This window comes from Cololabis saira, chromosome 10 (assembly GCF_033807715.1).
Source record: "Cololabis saira isolate AMF1-May2022 chromosome 10, fColSai1.1, whole genome shotgun sequence".
NCBI lineage: Eukaryota > Metazoa > Chordata > Actinopteri > Beloniformes > Belonidae > Cololabis > Cololabis saira.
In genome coordinates this window covers 23,919,499-23,941,668 of record NC_084596.1, presented here as the reverse complement: position 1 = coordinate 23,941,668, position 22,170 = coordinate 23,919,499, and the positions used below count along the sequence as shown (strand labels likewise).

Genomic DNA, 22,170 nt, shown 5'->3' with positions numbered 1-22,170 from the left:
ACTTCTGTTGACTCCTTGCAGCCGGATGGGCATTAGAACACCAGAATTGGAAGAGTCACAACCGATCCCTTTTTATCCTCACACATGAGAGCAGGTTCACACTGAATTCTTGTGACAGACATAAGTCCAGAGATGCAGTGGTGAATATTGTGCTGAATTGGCGGTGTCAGATACCCTGACTGTTATTAGGTACCAGGATGAGATCCTCAGACCCCTTCTTAAATCCTGTACTGCTGTAGTGGGCTCTGGGTTCCTTCTGGTGCCAGAGCTTCATGTTTCTATGTCACCAGCATTTCACCTGCTCCTGGATGATAAGAGCAATGCTGTTATTGACTGGCCCACCGGTTCCCCAGACCTGAATCCAATCGAGCACCTCTGGGACATCACGTATTGTCTGACACACAGTGACCACATCGCACCACAAAGTTTCCTGGAGCTGAATAATGCCTTGACCATGATGAAAATGAAGAGATGCCATCACCAGCCGTTGTAGAGCGCAGACTATAAGCTACTGAGCCATATTACGAGTTGTTTTGCTGCAATTCACAAATGTTGAGTCCAGTCCTTGTTGGGTTAATGATTTGGGGTTTCCATTGATCATTCTGATATTGATATTAATCAACAAAGATTTTCAACTTGAATCCTTAATTCATCAAGATCCACGACATGTTATTTAACTGTCCCCTTTATTTTTAGGAGCAGTGTTTTTGTATGATGTCTGTATGAACTAATCCAACTAACAACGATGTAACAGTGAGGTAAAAAGGCTTACTTTTATACCTACGCTATGATTCCAGTATAAATCATGTCTAATTGTTTTGTGGTGAACCACCTAAAGGTCTGTTTTGCTCTAGTTTCAAATGTCTATTTTTTTAAGCCTCTCTGTAAATGAAGATTATATTATATAATATATATAATATATAATTTATATAGCAGAGTTTAAATGATATTTTATAGTACAAAAGGCCAAGAGGAGCCCAAAATACCTTTAGGTTGATAGGATTGTCCTACGGAACAATATACACGTCAAAGAATAAGAAAATAGAAGTTGAAATATACACCTATTTACATGTAAATTCTAGAACTACTGTGATCATTTTTCATCTCAGATGACTTTCATAGAGAGGAATACAGGAAGTATACAGGAAGTAGTTATCAAGCTGAAATAGTAACCATAAACTTGTTCAAGCCCCAGCCTCCCAGAGGACCTGTCCTTGGTGTTAGAATCACAGTCCTGTTTTCAGCCTGTTTTCATATTTGAAATTTACTTCCACATGGATTCTTTCTTCACCGTGCTGTGTCTATCTCGGGGGAATATGTAAGTGACCATATTAATAAATGCATGAGTGAAATATATGTTCCCAGCTGATTTGCTTGCTCTCTTATTTCCCCAAAAGCATATTTTATTTTATTTTTTGTATGTTTGTGTTTTTATGTCTTTTTTAACTTATTTTCTTAACCTATTTTTGTGTATTGTACATTCAGTTAGTCTGTAACTTTGTGTTTTGCTGCTGTCTACCTGAAACAGGTCTCTCTTGTAAATGAGACCCTGGGTTTCAATTAGATTTTACCTGTATAAATAAAGGTTAATAAAAAAATGAATGTACAGCACTTTGGCTACTCCTGTGGCCTTAAAACATGCTATACAAATAAAGATGATTGATCGATTGATTGATTGATAAAATTGTTAAATGATGCAGACTTCTTATTGTACCACTTCTCAAAGAAAGTTTCTTCCAGAAACTCCAAACGAGTTTCAAAGTTGAATATGAGTTCACCTTTAATGTGAGAAGCCCCAGTCAGCTTACTTATGGTCGCTCATACCAGTTCCATCTGATCCATCTGCTTCTGCAGTTACTTACAATTTGTATCTTGCCTATTTTGTACTACATGCAAAGGTCTGATTGACTAATGATCATAGTTCAACTGTTAAGCCCAATTATACCTGTAAATCCTTAAATCCAATGAGTATTCAAGTAACATATGAACACAGGGACGGAAAACATAAATAAGGCCAAATAGTCTCTTTCCATATAGTTGTGCATAAGTGTGTTTCTGTTGCGACTATAGTGAAATATTCTTTCAAGGAAAAATACAGCATCCCTCTCAACTGTAACTGTTTCCTGATAGTCCCACATTTTCTTGATTCTGTATTTTTCCTTCTCCAAAAATTAGATCTTAATTAATGAACAATAAACTTTGCTGATTTCCACTGGTTTGTTTTACTTTTTAGCCATATTTCAAATTAAACTACAAGACCCAACTATGTATTTCATTATGTTAAAAGACATGGGGAATTTGAACTTTTTTATTAACGTAAAAAAACAAACATTAATTATTATTTATTTATTTACTATTTATTTTCAAACCTTTATTTGTCTAAAACTAGCCATTTAAAAAGTATTGATGGGGTGATTTAAGGTACAACAGGAGTTGTGGATAGTGGTAAGTCACGCATTCTGGCTGCAGTGTATTTTATTTTTAGCCATTACAACAGTTCAACAGCAGAGGGACACATTTATCTGTACACTGAACTACTAGTGACAATACTGGCACCAGCATAAGTGGGCTGGCGTCTTGCCTCTTTTATCTGGTCACAGTCAAGCAGGGAAGTCTGTCAGCAATCCCAATTTGTTTCTTTTTGCCACAAAAATGTCTGTTGTTGTCAGTGACATTTACTTTGCTAGTCTTCCTCACAGTCTCCAATTAAACAAAATACCAACAGGTTATTTGGGCCCAAAGTAGAGCTGCATATGATATCCATGGACCCCTAGTTTATACCTAATTCTTTTGTTTCTTGATTGCATTCATCTGATAATGTTTACTTTAAGTATCTCCTGCTGGAAATCTAAGTCAGTGTATATGCAAATTTCCCCTCTGTGGGACTATTAAAGGATTATCTTATCTTATTTTATCTTATGTATCATCATTTGAGGTTATTTTTCAATTTGTTATTAAATACTAAAGGTCCTTAAGTGTAATTATACATCAATAGGCTATTATGAGTAGGGGGTAAAAAAAATCTCCAGCAGTAACAAGTGGTTTGAAGAAGTGATGTTAATTGGTGGCACATGTTTCAAGGAACCCAGCAGAAAGCTCTCAGAAATATTTTGCAACAGGGTAGAGGGATTGTGACATCCTTTGTCCCGACCTCGACAAAAAGCTCCTCCTACCTCCTCACCTGAAAAACATGCTGGGTTACATCCTGTTTTCACGTGTTTATAAAGTTACATTACAGAGTTTTTACCTTTTCGCGTATGTTTACCATTTTATATGCATTTTACATGACAAACGTTTTCTGTCGTTTGCAAACTTTTAATGTGAAAAGTTTTAAAAAATGTTTCCAAATGTGTATTTTTTATTCTAATAAAACTATCTTCTATAAGTTAATCAGCGTATTGCTTTAAAGCGATCTATTTCCGCGCTTTTCCGCCTGCTCGAACTTATTGTGATTCCATTTTTCCAATAAATGTGTCGTTTGTTTGCAAACAAAGAAAAGCCACGTGGAGAACCAGAGGTGTTTGGGAAGTGTGGTTTTTTTGTTCGACAAACCTTAATTAAGAAAAACGAATTAGACTACGTTACCCACAATGCACCTGTGGAGACGTCTGTATGGGCGCAGTGGGCTGGATCTTTTTTTCTTGACAAGTATATATATGGGCGCTCTGTTTACAACAAAGTTAGCCAATTCGAAGTGCTTGTTTTTGTCCTTTATTACAGCCGTCAAAATGTCTCGGTTGTGTAACAAAGGCCATATTCTTTTATAACGGAAGATACAAACGGAAGATATTGTCAAACATAGTTCTTAAAAAAAAAAAATCAGGGCAGATTTGTTTTTCACAATATTTTTTCCCTTCACCCGTAACAGAAAAGGAGGAAGCATCATCTGAAAACTTCTTTAAAAAGGTAACAGTGTATTTCCATAACTATGGATCCATTGTTTTAGAAGTGTCGACATTTGGTTAATTTTTTGGTTTGGGTTAGACGAGTGCCTTATTTAATCTTGCTTATTTATTTATTTATTTATTTCCAAGTTTCCACTAACGGTCACGAGCTCAGCTCCATAAACATGAGGAGTCTTCATTGTTCAACTGGGGCTCAACTTTGTCAATTTCGTCGTTTATCCGCCATTCTTTGATGCATTATAGTTTATTTGCAATTAATACAATAAAAAATGATGTGAGATACCTACATCATTTTTTTGGATTTGGATTGGATTTTTTTGAAATGATGTTTTGTTATAAGAACCTATCAATTATCATTACATTTGTGTTTTATTTTTGGATTACTGTTATTGTTATTGTTCTATTTGTTGCCTCAATAGAAGTACATCTTCTGCCACCTCTGGCTCAACCTGTCTTGTCAAAAAGTCAACACAAGTGCAAAGAGCTGCTGCTGACAAATGAGACGCATGATTGAGTTGAGCATGGCAAGTTGAGAATAACAACAGATCTATGACCTAATAGAAGCATAGGTCATACTTGTTATCAAGTTTGGAGGAGGCAGTATGACAAAAGGCATAATAGTTTCCCTCAAATACTGAAGAAGGGTTATAAATAGATACAGACTTTACTATAAATACATTTTCTTAAAGGAGACAATGTCAAAATGACAACAGGTTTAACATAAAAGAAAATATGACTGAAGGATATCAATACCTTTGACTTTACACTTGTTCAGACACGTATTATGGGGTGTTTGATGGTGTCCCTGCCCCCCACCCCTCTTTTCAAAACAAACCTGACTGACATGTAAGTTGGCCCTCCAACCGTTGCTCAACCTCTCTCCCGCCTCTACTTCTTTGTCATCCCTCCTCTCATGCAATCTATTGTGCTGCAGGCTACAACTGTTTTGCAGTGTGTTGATCTAGCTGGAGGAAGTACCAGACAAATCTATGTGCAGCTCAGACCTAACTACTCATAGTTTATGTTCTTCAACTGTGATGTAAAAGATTTTATCTCTTCCCCATAGGCTTGAAAAAATGTGTTTGTGATGCTCATGTATTTTCCTTACACTTTCCATACTGACCAAGTAAGAGCTCTATTTGCATATGATGTCTTTTCTAAGTTGTACATAGCTTATTAGAAATGTTCCATGGAAATGTTTTTTTTTTAATGTGCTCCACTTTCTTATCTCAATTTGTAGGTCTGAATTGAAGGAAGCCGCAATGGTGTTGATTTTGGGAAGGAGGATGAACAGGGAGGACTCTGGGATCAGGGACTCACCAGCTGTCAAACGCAAGGTGGCCTCAAATGGGAATGTTTCCACGTTTTCCGTCTTGAAGTATATCTTATTGAAGTCTTATTGAGCAATATTTAACACTCTTTTCTTCTCTTCGTCTTCTTTTCTTCTATTCCTAAGGTGTTTGAGGTTGATCCTAAAACCTTAGGAAGTCAGGATATCTTGGACTTCTGCTCTGGCTCATCGCACTCAGAGGCCATCCTGCAGGTGTTCAATGAGTTTCGTGACTGCCGCCTTTTCACTGATGTTGTCATCAGTGTCCAGGGTCGTGAGTTCCCCTGCCACCGCGCTGTCCTCTCTGCCTGTTCATCCTACTTCAGAGCCATGTTCTGCAACGATCACCGCGAGAGCCGAGAGATGCTGGTAGAAATCAATGGTATCCTGGCAGAGGCTATGGACTCGTTCCTCACCTATGTTTACACAGGCCGTGCCAAGATCACCACTGAGAATGTCCAGTTCCTCTTTGAAACCTCCAGCCTCTTCCAGATCACCACACTGCGTGATGCTTGTGCAAAGTTCCTAGAAGACCAGCTTGACCCATGCAACTGCCTGGGCATCCAGCGTTTTGCAGATGCACATGCCCTGAAAACGCTAGCCGGCCGATGTCGCAGTTATGCCATGGCCAACTTCTCAGAGGTGGCACAGCATGAGGAGTTCCTTGATCTTCGCAAAGAAGAACTTGAAGAGTACATTAACAGTGACGAACTGTGCGTTGGTAAGGAGGAGATGGTGTTTGAGGCAGTCATGCGATGGGTCTATCACAGTATGGAGCACAGGAAGCCCATTCTGAAGGCTTTGCTGCACCATGTCCGGTTGCCCCTGCTGCATCCCAACTACTTTGTCCAGACAGTTGAGGGAGACCAGCTCATCCAGAATGCTCCAGAGTGCTATCAGCTTCTCCACGAAGCCAGACGCTACCACGTGTTGGGAAATGAAATGATGTCACCCAGAACCCGTCCACGCAGGTACAGAAAATGTCTTCTTTGGAAGGTTTTTTTTTTCTTTTTTTTTTTTTTTAATTAAAGGGCATAACTTGTTATTTTACAGCATGCACAGCACTGTAGTCACATGAAATAGCTGACTAATCTTTCCTCTTAAATCTTTCCCCCTGTTTGCATTTCTTATTCAACTGCAACAGCTGCTTATAAGCAGTTGGCTAATATTTTACCCCACATTGCGTAGCTAGAGGTTACAACTTGGTAATGAACTTTGTGCTCTTGGCTGTGTTGTTGTGTGTGTGTGTGTGTGTGTGTGTGTGTGTGTGTGTGTGTGTGTGTGTGTCAGTGTGCCAGACGCAGGGAGGGTTGTGTTGAAAAGACAAGCTTGTTGTTGACGAAGCGTTGTTTTCTAATTTGAAATTGACGAGATAGAGGGAAGCAGGGCATGTTCATACAGAGACCAGTTGCTTTAAAAAAAAAAAAAAAAAGTGATGTAAGAAATACCAGTCACATGAAATGTTGAGTCTTGTTATCATACCAGGAGTGTAGAAGGGATGTGTTTGGATTCCCTGAGTCCCCTCCTGTTCACTGCACACCTATTTACCAAATGGTCTTTTGTTTCTGGCTGTTGTTTTTGTTTCTTTTTAGAGTGTCCACCATCTTTGACAAAGAACAAAGGCTGGTGTTGAGTGAAACCTCATGAATTAACTATATAACATACCATATGGCAGACTGCCTCACAACAAACAGCAGTACATCTGGCTCTGTTATTTAAGCTGCTATAATGGCTAAAATGGGTTCAGGCTCAGCTGTAAGTTCTTAAGGCTGTGTGAGATTTATTTCACGTGTATTGTCATGATCGAAGCAGATCTGTGCTGCTCAGCAGGCCAGTCAAGTAGTTCTTCCCTGCACTGTCTGCTTCGTTTGCCCTCAGGGCCACATTGTGCTCAAAACAGATTTTCCACTTCCTCGTCTACACCAGCACATACACAAAACCCACACACACACAAAGCTGCACTATTCCTGGGCTAGACTATCTCGCAGGCATATTCAAGTACTTATTCCTACCTGGGTCAGAACTAGCATATCATATAAGTGTACATTTAGTGTTATTATTTTATAATTATATAATAAATGAAGAATCTATAGTTATTTAGCCCCCCTCACTTGCACGTGTTTATCAGCCAAAGAATTAAACATTATGACCATGTATTCTTAAGTATGTGTTGTTATAACTTAGATTTATACCTCTTGTCATAAACTATGCTTTGAAAATAAATTAGCTGTTTAAGTGTAATCTAATTCTTTGCCACAATAATGATATTAGTCTCTGTGTTTTTGAAAATAAATCCTGTATGTTTTCTTACTCTTTGCATTGGCTGACAGATATAGTGTTTTAATGAGATACTTCTTGCCTTCATGAAAAAGATTGTTCTTGTGTTTGTGTTTTCTTTGCTTCAGATAGATGTTTTTCCTCAATTTCTAATTTACATTTCTCTCCCTAGTATTAACCACCCTGCCCAATTCCCTTACAGGTCGACTGGCTACTCAGAGGTGATTGTGGTGGTAGGTGGCTGTGAGCGGGCTGGCGGATTTAACCTGCCCTACACTGAATGCTATGATCCAGTCACAGGGGAATGGAAATCATTGGCAAAACTACCAGAGTTCACCAAATCTGAGTATGCTGTCTGTGCATTGCGCAATGACATTCTGGTGTCAGGTAAGATCGTACAGTATTTAATACAAGCAATTTATTTATGTAGCTTAAAGTTTAAATCAGTGCCAGCTTAAGTTAACTGGGTACAGTACACTAGTACAGAAGTCTTGCAGGCTAGTTGATGTTTTCACATTATTTGCAGACTAGCAAGAAATGAAATCCTCAAAACCCCAATCCAAGGTTGAGTTTTTTTTTTAAATGCATTTATGTTTTATACTTCAAGGAAATCACTGTGGTTAGTGAAAATTCACAATGATTTATAGTACTTTAACTGTGGATGAACATTAGTTTTTCTTTTTTCCTTTTTAGGAAGTATTAACAATAGAATTTCACTTATTACTTACTGTGTTTAGAATCATGTTTTTGGTTGTTTCAAATTCATCATAATCAGTTCAAAATAGCATCATATCCCAAAAACAAAGTTAATTCAGTACATTCTTTGAAAAGACATAGCCAGGCTCAGCTTAAATGACCATCTAATGTCTCTGCGAAGTAGTGTGATGGCTGTTTGCCCTGTGTTATTTTTACTGCCTCAAGTCTGTTTGAGTTGGGGGAAAATATGACCGTAACATCTGGATGCACTCGCTTGGCTCAGTGCTGAGCAACACCCTCACTGCCCAGTTCTCTTTTCCTGTTGGCCACTCAGAAAGGTCACCGCCTTCACATGTTCTCAGAATCTAATTTATACAAGGATCTAACAACACTTTTCACTTTGTTGTAAAAAGCTTTAAAGTAAATCTGAAACTGAGATAAATCACTTCTGGCTTACTGGCAAACCTGCTACATTTCTGGGGTTAACTGCTGTGTGAGTGGAGTAAATCTCCTCTGATGGGGGAAAAAAGACATTGCGATTAAGAAACACATTAGTATTACCTCATTCATGTTCACAAATTAGGTCAGACTGAGGATTGTTATTGAACTAAAACATGTACAAGGTTTATGTACAAAAACACTGCTGTATTGGTGCTGTATTAACAGAACTGAGTTTTTTTTATTTATTAACTTTTATACAATTATTTCCAACAAAATGCAACAACATTTGCATTCTAGTTCTAACTGAGTTCTAACATGTCTGCTAGGGCTGCTCACGTTCAGACATGATTTGCATGAGCTGCTGAAGTTATTGGAAAAAAAGCCAACAGAAAAACAGCTGAATAACTGAGCAATAGCTGAATAACGTGCCAAGTCCTCACGTGTGACCTATCAATCTATCTAAGATGTTGCCTGAACAGTTAGCCTTCCCCCCATGGCGTAATTTCTTATGCAAATTACCCAAAGTGTTTTTCTCTCTTCTTCTTTTTTCCATGTACATCCACGTGAGTAGCATTTAATCCCAGTGTCTTGTGTGTATTTTATTTTGCACTCTCCAGATTACATTCCTGCACACAGCTTCAGTTGCTCTGTCCATTCCCTCATCAGGAAATTGTGCAAAAACCTCACAGAGCCTCCAGTTTTTACTCAGTTAGTTGGTCTCAATGGCATGTGGAACATTTGCATGTCTCTCATACATTGAACATATGATAGTAACAAGAGGCTTCTTCAACACACACCCTTATCCTGCAGTCTCTCTTTTAATTAGTACATCTTTTGTCAACTGCTTAAAGGGCCTTCTGTCTGACTCTTATGACTGTCAGGCAGTTTTTTAAACACACATGCTTCAATTATCATCCATCACCATCAATGTTTTAAGGTGTAGTCGTCATTCATTTTTCTGGACTGTATTTGCATGTATAATGTGTGATTAATCCAAGTCTCAGTGAAATAACAGAACTACAGAACATTCAGTTTGTTATTATCTTGTTCCTCCTGCTTGTTGCTTGTGGCACTTTCAGTTGTTGTTGGATTAAAAACTAGCAGATTGTGTCTGGTTTGAGTAACAATGTAGGTTTTACCTATTCACAGCAAAATGACCCTAGGTTTTCTCAGTTCATTTAAAATTGCATTACAATTGTCTTCATTCTGCTGTTGACACTGTTTTTCTTCAAAATTCCACTTTAGAATTAATTCATTCCATCATAAATAAAATGTATTGTCTGCATTATGTGCATTGTAGTTGATGATCTTTATCCAGGTGTGTTTATGTATGCGTTTTTAGATTGGATCCCGCTAATATTGCTGGATAATGAACGTGTGTTTAATGCTCATTGGGTAATAAAACGCAAGGTGGGTTATTTGTCACCTCGGGCCTGAAGGCAAGTTGAAGGGAGGAAAGCGAGTCGGGAGGTGTTAACCACGAAACATAAAGTCACCTGTGTGGTCGCGTAGAATGACGTATTGTCCCCACATCAGCAAGATTCATACGACGTCAGACAGGTGTCATTTTCAAAACAAGAATGTATGAACATCAGGACGAATGTTTTTTAGCCGGGTTTTGCTTCTTGCAAACCCACGTTTTGTCATTTTTGTTTCCATTTGTTCAAACAATTGACCATCCTATGTGGTTCTGGACATACGCCGGTTTAAGGCGTCCGCGGCTCCGAGGCTGAGGGTCACACAGATATAGGTTCTACCTTCGACTTCCTGCTGGTGTTGTTACTCTCATCAGCCGTTTACTTATTTATAAAATAATAATACATAAATACAATTTTCCTTGATAGGCTGTACTCAGGTTACGTGATCAACAAACCCCCTCCCAGGACCCGACACCCCGCGTTAGTTCTGTTTACATTAGACCTGACCTGCGGTTAAGACTATCCACGTAGGAGAGTTAAACGCGGGGTACACAAGACATGTTTGGGCTTGTTTTAAGTTAAGGGTAGCACTTGTAACTTGTCACGTGACTATATATTCTTTGAAAATAGAGAGATGACTAAAGTAATAGTCTATTAGTACATTTATTTATTCATTTGTTTTGTTTTTGTTAGCTATCATATTTCAGGATATATGCTTAGAGAGGGAAGAACATCTGTGCACACGTGTCCTTAAACATGACATTATGTGTATATTTAGTGCACATTATTACAGGATTGTCTGTAATTACTGAAGCTATTATGTGCATTGCTCAAGATTTACAACTATGGCCTAGTTAAAAGGTAGAGCATTCATTTGCCAAACACACTATTCAAAGCTTGCTGTTCACCAAAAGCAACGTGTGTGTGTGTGTGTGTGTGTGTGTGTGTGTGTGTGTGTGTGTGTGTGTGTGTGTGTGTGTGTGTGTGTTTTCTTTACATTACATCTTAAGGATTAAATATAATATTAGCATTAAAATAACTGACTCTCCTACTCAGACTGAACTTTTAGTTGCAACATCAGTATTGATACTGACAGAATTTAACAATGTAGTTCTGCTGTGTCTTCAGGTGGCCGTATCAACAGCAGGGATGTGTGGATGTACAACTCCCAGCTCAATCTCTGGATCAGAGTGGCTTCTCTTAACAAAGGCCGCTGGCGACACAAAATGGGCGTCCTTCTGGGCAAGGTGAGAGGAAAATCAAGGCGATTTTATGTCTCAATGTCAAGAGGTTTTCAACTTGATATTTACATGAATATCAGATTTAACTTGCTACTTGCACAACAGCATCACCAGCTTTGGTGTTGATTTCATCTGTAGTCACACATATAATGCACGTCAGACGATCCTCCATGTGACATGTGGTCTAAAAAATAGAAAAGAGCCTTTTGAAACATGCAGGATGCCCTCTGGACAAATGTTCGGAAAACTGAGGCAGTAATGCAAGTGTGAAAACTGATGTTCAAGATACAAGATATTCAATAGCATCATCTTCTTTTTTTAAATGGAAAAATTCAGCACATGCACTTTCATCAGAAGTCTAGTCTTGTTTTATGTGAAAATACTGTATGTTTCGTGTTAATAGTAGTTTCAGTGACGGTGCTTCATTGGAAAGGAGACTATTATCTATTTTGTTCTCCCAGCTATTGGTGTAAACAATCAAAGCACAGATGGGTGAACTGGAAGTTCTGCAGAATCACCTTGTGGCATCTGATATGTAATTTTACCTTTGGACATAATAGTTCAGTAATGGCTAGAAAGAATGTGTTTTTTTTTTTGTTTAGTTTTTTTTTTTTTTTTAACTCCAGATATATTGAATGCCTGAGTAATAGCATCCTTCAGTTTTCGTTTACATTTGGCTGGAGCGGGCTCTCTTTGATGATAAGGATGATGAGGGAAATTCTTGAGTAGTCTATCAGTGTGTTTTGTGACAAGGAATGTTGATTCATAGTGTGTACGGTGAAATACCTGTATGTTAGCAAACAAGTGGTGCCTTCTTATCTTCATGTACCTTTCAAGAGCATAAACACAGACGGACATTTCTGGGCATGACAGCAAGTAACTCTGATACTGTTACTGTGTAGCAGATTTACTGATTACACATAAAAGAAAAATACACTTGAAGTCTACTTCCGACCTAATTCTTCCTCACCTCTTGACTCGGTTGCTGGGTCACTGGCAGTGTGACGTGGTCTCCAAGGCAAGCTCTAGTTTAGTTCATTATCCTGCATCGTACTTCATGTGTCTCCGCAGCAGCCACAGTTCTGAGAGATGGAAAGAAGTGTGAACACACGCCAAGTTCCCATATAAAAGCATTTATTCTGAAGTTTTTTTTCAAGAAGTAAAATATTTATTAAGGAGATGGCTTTAAGCTCCAAGAAAAGTAATTACACTAAATAATAATTTTTTAGATTATTTTTTAGATCTGAATTGTTTTCAGTGCATAGCATTGTGCTTTTAAAGCCCATTTAAAGTCAGTGTTCACTCATACAATATAAACTCGGGGTGGGCAAAAAATATCGATATTCAAAATTTGAATTATTATTATCTTTGTCAGATGGGTTGTAAATCCAGTACGACTTTATTGTATACATGGGCTTAAATAATATTGTTAATTTTAATTTCATATTATGTAAATAATATGAAAAATATATGCAAATAGTTGCAATAAAACAGCATGGATAATTTGATTTACATTGTATTGAATCAGTTTGTCCCGTGAATCACAATAATCTGATGTACGTGCAACTCTGATTTTAAGATGCATAATGCCTTTCACAGTTTTCAGCAAACTATGTATAACATCGCAATATATCGCAAAATTTGGATATCACAATATTGTATCGTATCGTGAGGTCCTTGGCAACACCCATCCCCGATATAAAGACACACTTTTTGTGCTTTTTCAACATTGTTTTCCTTGGATATGTTGAATCTTAGGATATGCTGCCCTTCTCATATGCTCATATTTGTGTCTCTATGTTCATGCTACAGACTCTTCAAGAATTACTATTGTTGTCTTATTATTTTGTTCATTCTATTTTCTGACGTCGTGGAGTCACGCTCCGGTCAAAATACCACAGCAGAACAGTGGCATGGTCGTGTTTCCACTTAAGTAAATTCTAATCATGAGTTTATCTTTTTTCCTTGGAAGGCACTTATGTGTGCCATTTATCATGTTTCACTTCCTTGTATGTGACAGGAAGGACCTGTATAATTTTCCATCGTCGTTGTTGTCTTTTTCTACATCTTTTAATCTCAAACATGCAGTATCTCTTGTTTGGATGTCTGTTTCTGTGGTTTTTCTTCAGAATTCAGTGCCCCCCTCCTTCCCCCACCCCAAAGCCCGTACCCAGTCATTTCCTCACTTAGTCTGTAATTTAATCGCTTGATGAACAGCTTTGATGCTCCAGTTGCAAATTTAAAGTGACACAGCTGAGTACTGTGAACAATAGTCCACTAAACTCATACGCATGTTCATTTTTATGCAAAAACTTCACACAAAAAGTAGTTCTTCAACTCATTTGCATTGCTAGTGGAAAAATCTAATATTTTGATTTCCAGTTATATTTGTGATAACGCCCTTGCAGATGATACTAATGAATGTATATGTCTTTACTCTTTTAAACCCAAATCAGAAATGGCTATACAGATTGTCAAGAGTGCCTTGGAATGTCTCTCTCATGCTCTTTCTGTGTGTTTTAGCAAGTTGTTGTTTTAGAATTTAGATGTGTCAAAACACACCTGCCAGCTGAAACTGTGTTGGATACTAAAACCTGAACTAATGATAAACCACCTTTATTCAAACATTACTATAATGTATAAGCTTCCTTCTAAATTTTTAAATCAAGTCTCTTTATGAAGTCATAGATCATGCATCCCAGTTTTATCGAGTTTGATATCATATTTGCAGCTAGTTTTTTTTTCAGAGTCAGTAAACATGATAAAACACAGCTACAAGACCTTTGTCTTGAGTATATAGATTATTCTTGGAAGGATTTAAGTACAAAACGCCTCACTCACTCAGTCCGTTGCATCCTATTGGACTGGTCTTACTTTGGCAGAGCTAAAACAAATCAACTTAAGATACACCCACTTTTTGTTATTTACATCATAATGAGTCAAGTTTTCTGTTAAGGTTACTATCTCTCACTTGTCAGTTTAATATTCAGCTATTAACAGGGCTTTATCATTATTGTATAGATGTTTATCTAAGTGCTTGTTCAGGAACTAACACATGAACGGAGGGAGTTTTGAATGATATTACATTGAGTTTTTGTGAAAACTGCATACTACATCTCAATCAATATGCAGTATGTTGTATCATCAAGCTCATGTGAAATGTGCTGTTATTGATAAACTTAGATTTAAAGTTGTATTAGAAGCATCCAAGTTGTCTTATGAGGATGTTGACAATAGGAATCACAAAGAAGAGAGTGAGCTCACCCCACCCCCAACCCCCCCCCCCCCCCACACACACACACACACACACACACACACACACACACACACACACACACACACACACACACACATACACACACTACCTTCTTTATCAAAGAAGACAGCTTTAAAGGTTGGGTCTGCTGTAATTTTAAAAAATGTGATAAATCTACAAACCTAACTGGTTTCTGTTAACTACACTACAATTACTTCATGGATCATGAACATAATTTTAGTGAAACAGCGCTTGTGATTAAAGTAGCATTACCTGTGGGTACATCTCCTCTTATGTCTCTTTTTGTTTTGCATTACGGCAGTTTATAGCAGTATAACAACTAGCCAAACGTCTTATCAGCTATCAGCAGAGGATATCAGTATAAACAATCTGGAGCCCGTCTACGTGGTTCCAGTTCTGTTATATGCAAAGAATGCATTAATTGGAGACAACACTACTTTGGAAACCAGACCGTCACTTGAACAAGTGTCAGGGTTTTCAGTTGGAAAAAGTAGTTGTATCTCTCACTATTACGTTTGGTAATAATAATTTTTGTTTTCCTGCATTTTTGTCTTTTTGGTTCTTTTTTTCTTTCTTATTCTCCCCTCTACTTTGAACTTATTTGTGTTTCCTGTTTTGCGGAGACAGGAATAGCCTGAAGGGTTTCTGTTGCGTAAGAGTGTGTCTATGTGTAGTGTAACCCTAATGCTGCATGGAGCCTGTTTTTTTTTTTAGGCAATGTTATTAAAAAAAGAAAAGAATAAATCTATAACTTTCACCGGCTTTTGAAAACTTTTTCTTCCTCAAACATTTTTCATGTCTGGGTTGTGCACATTACAAAACTAAATTAGTCAGGTTCTCATATCTGGTGTTGCCTGAGTTTAGAGTAACACTTTTTGTTTATTTTATATTTTGTTGTATATTTATAGGTTAGCAGATGCCAAAATCTTCAGGTGTCCAAGGAAGTGTATAACAATATTAAAATCAATAAGGACAGGAATAATTATGAGTTCACAAAGCAGTAGGTCATCCGTCATCTGCACCTGATTAACTGGTTCTCTTAGTGCTGACGTAGAAGTTGTTATTCATACCCATGAACTAAAAAGCTTTGTTGAAAAACAATATTGTGTTGCAAAGCACATGTAAAAGGGAAAAAGATTTTTCCTATCAGTTTTCTTAGATATTTCAGTGTAGAAAAACCATTTATTTTTGTGTCCTCAGGTCTATGCTGTGGGAGGCTATGACGGCCAGACCCGCTTGAGCAACGTGGAGTGCTACGATTCCTTCTCGAATCGCTGGACAGAAGTGGCTCCCATGAAAGAGGCCGTCAGCTCTCCGGCCGTGGCCAGCTGCGCCGGCAAGCTCTTTGTCATAGGAGGGGGGCCGGACGACGAAACCTGTTCAGACAAGGTGGGAGACAGATGTCTGCTGTCTGCTGTCCCACATACACAATTAACCACGTGGTGTTAACAGCTAAGGTCCCTTTTATCTCACAGAACCTGTTTTCCATTATTGTTCTTGTTTTTTTAAAGTCAATGTGCCTGAACAACAGGTTAAAATTCAAGTTAATGATAATACATAGCAGTCATGCTCTATTTATGATCAGTTACATCTAAAAAAAAAAAGAAAAGTAGAGTTCCAGTTAAACGTAACTAGCTGGCAGATGAAGCTGATATATGACACATCCTGATCAGTCTTTTTTATTATTGAGCCTGAGGATTTGCTTCATTAACTGCATCCTAGTCACTCATTTTATTGTGCTGTATTTCAAGTTTGATTGATCATGAGTTACTTATTGATAGCAAGAACAAAACTTTTTTATTTTTTTTTTATTTTCTTTTAATGTAATAGCAACATATCAAGAGGGTTTTTCTTTTTACAACGAATTTAAAAGATAAGATGATTTGTTATCTGTTACAGAAATTCAGATATGATGGGCTGTTTTGGAACACATTGCTTTTGTTTTGAGTGACAGCTACTCATTTCAAACTTGTCATCTCTGCAGTTTTGTATAATTATATCCTATGCTTATAAGACTGTTAGTAACCAAAAACTTTGTAAGAAGTTTATTTTAAATATTTAAGTGGGCGAGAGAATCCTCGGAATGTATACAAAGCCTCTCGCAGGCAAGCTCATTTCAGCCCACAGAAGTGTCCATAAACTGAGACAAAAAACAACCCTAACCTCAGTTTTTTTATATATGTTATGCCCGCGAAGTTATTTGTGTTTAAAAAGAAAAAAAGACAAGATTCATACTCTTTCTTTCACTCATATTGTAACTGTATGTTACAGGTTCAGTGCTACGATCCAGAAACAGATACGTGGTTGCTGCGTGCCAACATCCCTATTGCCAAGCGCTGCATCACAGCAGTGTCCCTCAACAACCTGGTGTACGTTTGCGGCGGCCTCACCAAGTCCATTTTCTGCTACGACCCTGCAGAGGACTACTGGATGCATGTGGTCCACACATTTAACAAACAGGTAATAGATAAGATACTGATGCTGAAATCTCTTCCCACTCACCAAACTGAGCCCGGTTGTCCTTTAATAGTAATCTGAATATTTACTAAAAATTGTTAAAACCATATGCATTCAATGTATCCCATGCAGCATTAATACAAGAAAAGGAGTGCCCAGTCAATTGTTACTACATTAGCAGCTGATCTGTTTCGTTTCATCTGTATGACAGAACTGTGTAGTGTGCAGGGGCTGGTTTTGGACACGATCTCAGTGAGCAAAAGAACTTGTGCACTCTAAAGCAGCATCATTAAAATCTGTTTCTACGTCTACTTTCAGGAGAGCTGTGGCATGTCGGTGTGTAACGGCAAAATCTTCATCCTCGGTGGCCGAGGGGAGAGTGGTGAAGCCACAGACACGATTCTGTGTTACGACCCCGCAACGGGCATCATGACAGGTGCTGCAGCCATGCCGCGGCCCATCTCCTACCATGGCTGTGTCACCATCCACCGCTACAATGACAAGTATTACAAGTCATGACCATAAACCCAGGCAGACCCATGTTCTTACATGCAAGGACACACTAAGGAACATAAACTCTTTAAGTACACCACATATGCAACTGTACACGTTTTTAATGACAGATAAATGGTTCAAATTGGTTCAATCCACAGCACCAATGAGCTCATTTATTTTATTCACCGCATCCTGTAGCATTGCTCACTGTGGCTGTGACTCTTTTGTTAATGTCCCCACTAGTGATCACCCTTCTGTTGAAATGTGAAACGGCTAATAATGCTCATCATGTCTTGAGTAGAATCTGAGGTGAAGTGGAATCAGATCAGTATGGTAGATGTTTGTTTATCACTACAAAGTTGGGAAGTAATCCATCATGTATGACTCCTAATATTTTGGAAACTACTTGTTGATTTAAATATTTTACTGAATATGTTCAGTATCCATTAGACTCTAATGATTAGAGAATAGATTGCAGTTTTGCTTAGAGGAGAATATTTAGTTTTTAGTACACTTTTATGAACACTTACAGAACTTTCGACATTACAAAGAGAAATTGAATAATCAATAGTGTACAGAATCACAGAAATTTTAATTGACAGCATGTGCCTTAAAAATGAAATTTTAAAATGCCTAGAATGCCTTTGTGTCATATTAGGAATTGTTCATCAACTTTGATTTATATCATGCTACCAGTTATTGTAAGCAGGCCATTCATTTACTTCCCAACATTGTGCATGTGTCTAGGATCCTGATAGAGGATGAGATGATCACAGATAAGGGTGATTACCAAATACATTGCTGAAAATCACACCTCAAACATACCCAAACAGAGCAAAAATCAATACGTCTGCACAGGAATATCCCTTTTTGAGACACAATAATCATTCCTTCAGACAGATAAATGACCATGTAAATATTTAGCCTGGTCATCTAAACCTGTACCAACTGCACTCCATAGAAATATGTCCACAGCGTAACCCAGCACTAAGAATACAAAGAAGTGCTGTCTTCTGCATTCATATTTAAGGTATTTAAGAAATGTGGATGACAGCTACAGCTACTCTCTCATCACCAGTCACATTTCTGACTCGCTCTCACCTCTTCACCTAAGATTTAAGAAATGAGATAAAGAGCTAAGCCTGTGCAGGAATATTTGCATGCAGCCACTGCCTGCTCTGCCTCACTGTTTTCATTTCATCAAAACGTCAACTTCTCACTTCCCTGTTCCTTATGTGTCATCACCTCACATTTTTAAGATTGCCATATCTTTTTATCATTATTAGAATTATTGTAACTCATTTTCTCCTATTTTCTTTTTTTTTATACTTTTAAGTTATACCTGTTTGTTCTTATTTTTGTATAAGTGTATGTTAATTGTATTATACATAGCTTAAGTTAGTCATATCTTTAGAAGCTCATTGGTATACTGGGCTTGTGGGTGGATTTTTTTTAGATGTGAGAAGCGTTTGCAGATCAAACTCAGACGGCTCTAAATAAGTGAGTTGCATGTCTGATCTTTGTATGTTTGAGGGTTTTTTTTTTACTCTGTCTGGATGCGCCGTAGCCGAGAAAGTTCATCTTAGCGTTGTAGTGTAACCGTTGCATGACTGCTAACTTCTCCTAATAGAGCTCTTATTGCTGATGCAAGCGCCTCTCACCTGAACATTTACATGTAAAGATGTAACTAAGGGGTAACCAGGGATTCCTCCAGGTGCGTATGTCTGTATCTGTGTTTACTGGTCAGCAAAGGTGTGTAGCAATGTTTTACCTCACACAACAGAGGGTTGAGAGTTCTGAATGACAAGGGTTATGGATGTGTATCTCATGGTCAGTAAATTCACTTTTTACTGCAGTTGGTGTTGATAGTGTAGAGAAATTGCTGTGAATATAACGTTTAATATGTTTTCTGTGTGTAAATATATCTTTCTCTGTCTCTTTTTTTTTTTTCATATTGTGTTTATAAAACAAAGAGCCCCAATTGTGCACTTTGAGAAAATCCTCTTAAATGTAGAATTACAAAAATTATTTTTTATTTTTTTATTTTACTTGATCAGTGAATGTTCTTTGCTTTGGTGTGATGTATGGATGAGATGGTAAAAGGTCTGTCAGCTCCTCCTTGGTCACTACTTATCTTTTTCTAGTGTTTTCAGAGAAACAACAAAGGAGTGAGTTTGAATTTTAAACTTTTCATGTCAGGATGGCAAAGGTGGTCTATGTTCTTCACTATTTAGGAGTCCAGAGTATATCGTAGAAACTTCACAGATTGTGTATCCAGTTGTCACTCCCAGTGACAAAAGGTGGGGTATTTAGTTTTATTAATCTGTCAGTTATGCTCCTGGATGGATGAGTTCAGTACCAGGCCTTAAACAGTACCATATGTTGGAAATAAAACACCCCCCTGGCAGATCTAAACTCCTTTTCAGAGTGAAACAGAGTAACTGAGGAGGCCAACAGGATGAGTGTATGTGTGTGCCTTTGATTTCACTGAGTATTTACTCAAACTGGGACACAAACACTGTCCTACTAAGTTGATTTATTTGCTTTCATTATATAATATGTTGATGTTCTCATTTATTGTGTGCTTTTGATAGTCTTTCTTTTTTTTCCTTGATGTGGTGAGTTGCGTATTTGTGTTGCTGTCGATGTCGGTGAAATACTGCAAAACATAACTTTAAGAGTGGATTGTTAAAAGTTAATCACCAAATTAATATGAATGCACATATCAGCAAAAAGTAGATTTGATTCACGCCCAAAGGTTGTTTTGTTGAAAAAAATCAGTCATGCGAGATGGAAGCTTTAACCTTTTAAATACTGTTGTTGGCCTTAAAAGAATAAAACGGGTGGATCATTAAATCAGACCCTCATTTTGTAAGCTTTTATTACTGTATGCATGCTGTAACCGTTTAGTACCACTTTATTATTCTTTTCTCTCTGTCAGACTGCCAGAAAGCTTTGGATTGTAAACTACAGTATGTTGAAATGTAATGGTTGACTTTTCTAAAAGAAACATCAATAAAGTTTTTTTCTCTTTGTGTATCAGCAATTTGTCCCGTCTCATCTGTGGATTTAGTTTAAGAATGTAATACGAGCTGCATGAAGAAACCAGAATTAATCCGTAACAAAGTGAAAATGAAGATGCCACTTGGTCTCAGATTATAGCTGCACAAAAACCATGGTAACACTCTGGTCATGTGGATCATCTCCATGGCAGTTTTCTAATATTAACTTGAACAACAAGAGGATAGAAGCAGCTGTATCTGTTCCAGCTCTTCACATAATTAAGAGGAGATGCCAGAAGTGTTTAGTTAACCAACAATTACAGTTTGCTGCAGTCTGTCATGCATGGGTGCAGACATCTTTAGCTTATGAATGGAGGGATCAATCATGCTGTTGATGTTTTAATGAGCCATTGTATTGACTAAGAAAACATGGCACCAATTTAACCACATTTTTTCAAGGATTATTGAGCAACTCTTGCAACAATAAACCGTTATTAAGCTTTGTTTGCGTCTTAAGTAATTTTAATCTTAATAATGAGTTGGTGTAATCAAAACCGCTTCATTCCTCAGACTCCTTGGACTGGCAGCAGTGTGAAAATATTTAAGTCGTGGCTTCCCCACTTTCTGTTATCATTTATTAAACAAGTTCATCAGCGATGCACATTTGAAGAAGAAGAAAACACTATTAAAGTTCACATAAGTGTTAACATTTAACACCAGAAAACTGGCTCCAGATTTTCCCTCACAATTACACTCATCTTGTCACAAGCAAGAATATTTAGTTTTTTAATTTTTATCTCTATTTTTAAATGTTTTATCTTTTTATCTTTATATGGGTGTTTGGTTTTTGGGGTGTTTGATTTGTATATGACAGTGCTGTGTGTGTGAGATAGAGATGTCAATTTCCCAGAGGGAACCCCCCAAAGGGATTAATAAAGTCGTCTGAATCTAAATCTGAATACATTTCACCACTATTGCGTTACCGTGAAGGTCCTGAATGGTCTTGTGTGAGTAAAATAGTATTTTGAACAAACTTTTCAAGCAGAACTACTTTTGCATAGAACAGACATTCCTAAAATTTTCTATTGTTATGCGATGATAGAAATGAAATATGCAAATGATACCTGTTGATGATGTGCACGTGTAAAAATGTAAAAGATTGAGAGTAAAATGATGACGTTTTCGAGTGACATAAAATCTTTGGCAATGACAACATTGGCTTCACTGATTTTGAGATGACTAATGCTGATAAAATGAAAAGGAAAAAAGAAACAATGTAAATTGTATTAAGGCACATGGTATGAAATATGCTCTTCAAACTTCCCGGTTTTGTTTCCTGATGTTGACTCAATTCATGCAACCTTGCAGAGCTGTCAATCTTTAATAGGTAATAATTGGGATTGCGATAAAGCTGTCTTCAAAAACAAAGAAAGGACAGAGAGCACTGCATTTCTCAAGTAAGCTTGGATCCTTCATTATTTGCCAAAAAATGTTGCATTTCTGCAGTAAGGAGTGTAGTTCTAGGAGCACTCTTCCCAGCAGTGTCAGTGCTCACAGATACAGAACGTTTCCTCTGTCCCACGACTTCTATGATACTCCTGGAGTTGATTTTGGAAGCTATAGTCATTTTC

The 22,170-nt window shown here is 37.6% G+C and overlaps 1 protein-coding gene across 2 annotated transcripts; it reads left to right on the top strand.

Annotated features, from left to right (window-relative positions):
* The first annotated feature begins 3,637 nt into the window (after positions 1-3,637).
* klhl24a (kelch-like family member 24a) lies at positions 3,638-20,579 on the top strand. 2 transcript variants are annotated; one of them, XM_061732168.1, is made up of 8 exons: positions 3,638-3,906; positions 5,146-5,242; positions 5,362-6,206; positions 7,715-7,899; positions 11,196-11,314; positions 15,786-15,974; positions 16,857-17,045; positions 17,361-20,579. In XM_061732168.1, the coding sequence occupies exons 2-8, from the start codon at positions 5,168-5,170 to the stop codon at positions 17,559-17,561; spliced, it is 1,803 nt and encodes a 600-aa protein (XP_061588152.1). In that variant the 5' UTR covers positions 3,638-3,906; positions 5,146-5,167; the 3' UTR covers positions 17,562-20,579. The 2 variants fall into 2 exon arrangements, with proteins under 2 accessions (XP_061588152.1, XP_061588153.1); XM_061732169.1 differs by lacking the exon at positions 3,638-3,906 and adding an exon at positions 4,909-5,031.
* The last annotated feature ends 1,591 nt before the right edge of the window (positions 20,580-22,170 follow it).

Bases quoted from the DNA above. Each gene is read 5' to 3' on its own strand.
- klhl24a (XM_061732168.1), top strand. From the start codon at position 5,168: ATGGTGTTGATTTTGGGAAGGAGGATGAACAGGGAGGACTCTGGGATC. The intron at 5,243-5,361 runs GTGGCCTCAAAT...TCTATTCCTAAG, and splicing joins CACCAGCTGTCAAACGCAAG to GTGTTTGAGGTTGATCCTAA. The intron at 7,900-11,195 runs GTAAGATCGTAC...CTGTGTCTTCAG, and splicing joins CAATGACATTCTGGTGTCAG to GTGGCCGTATCAACAGCAGG.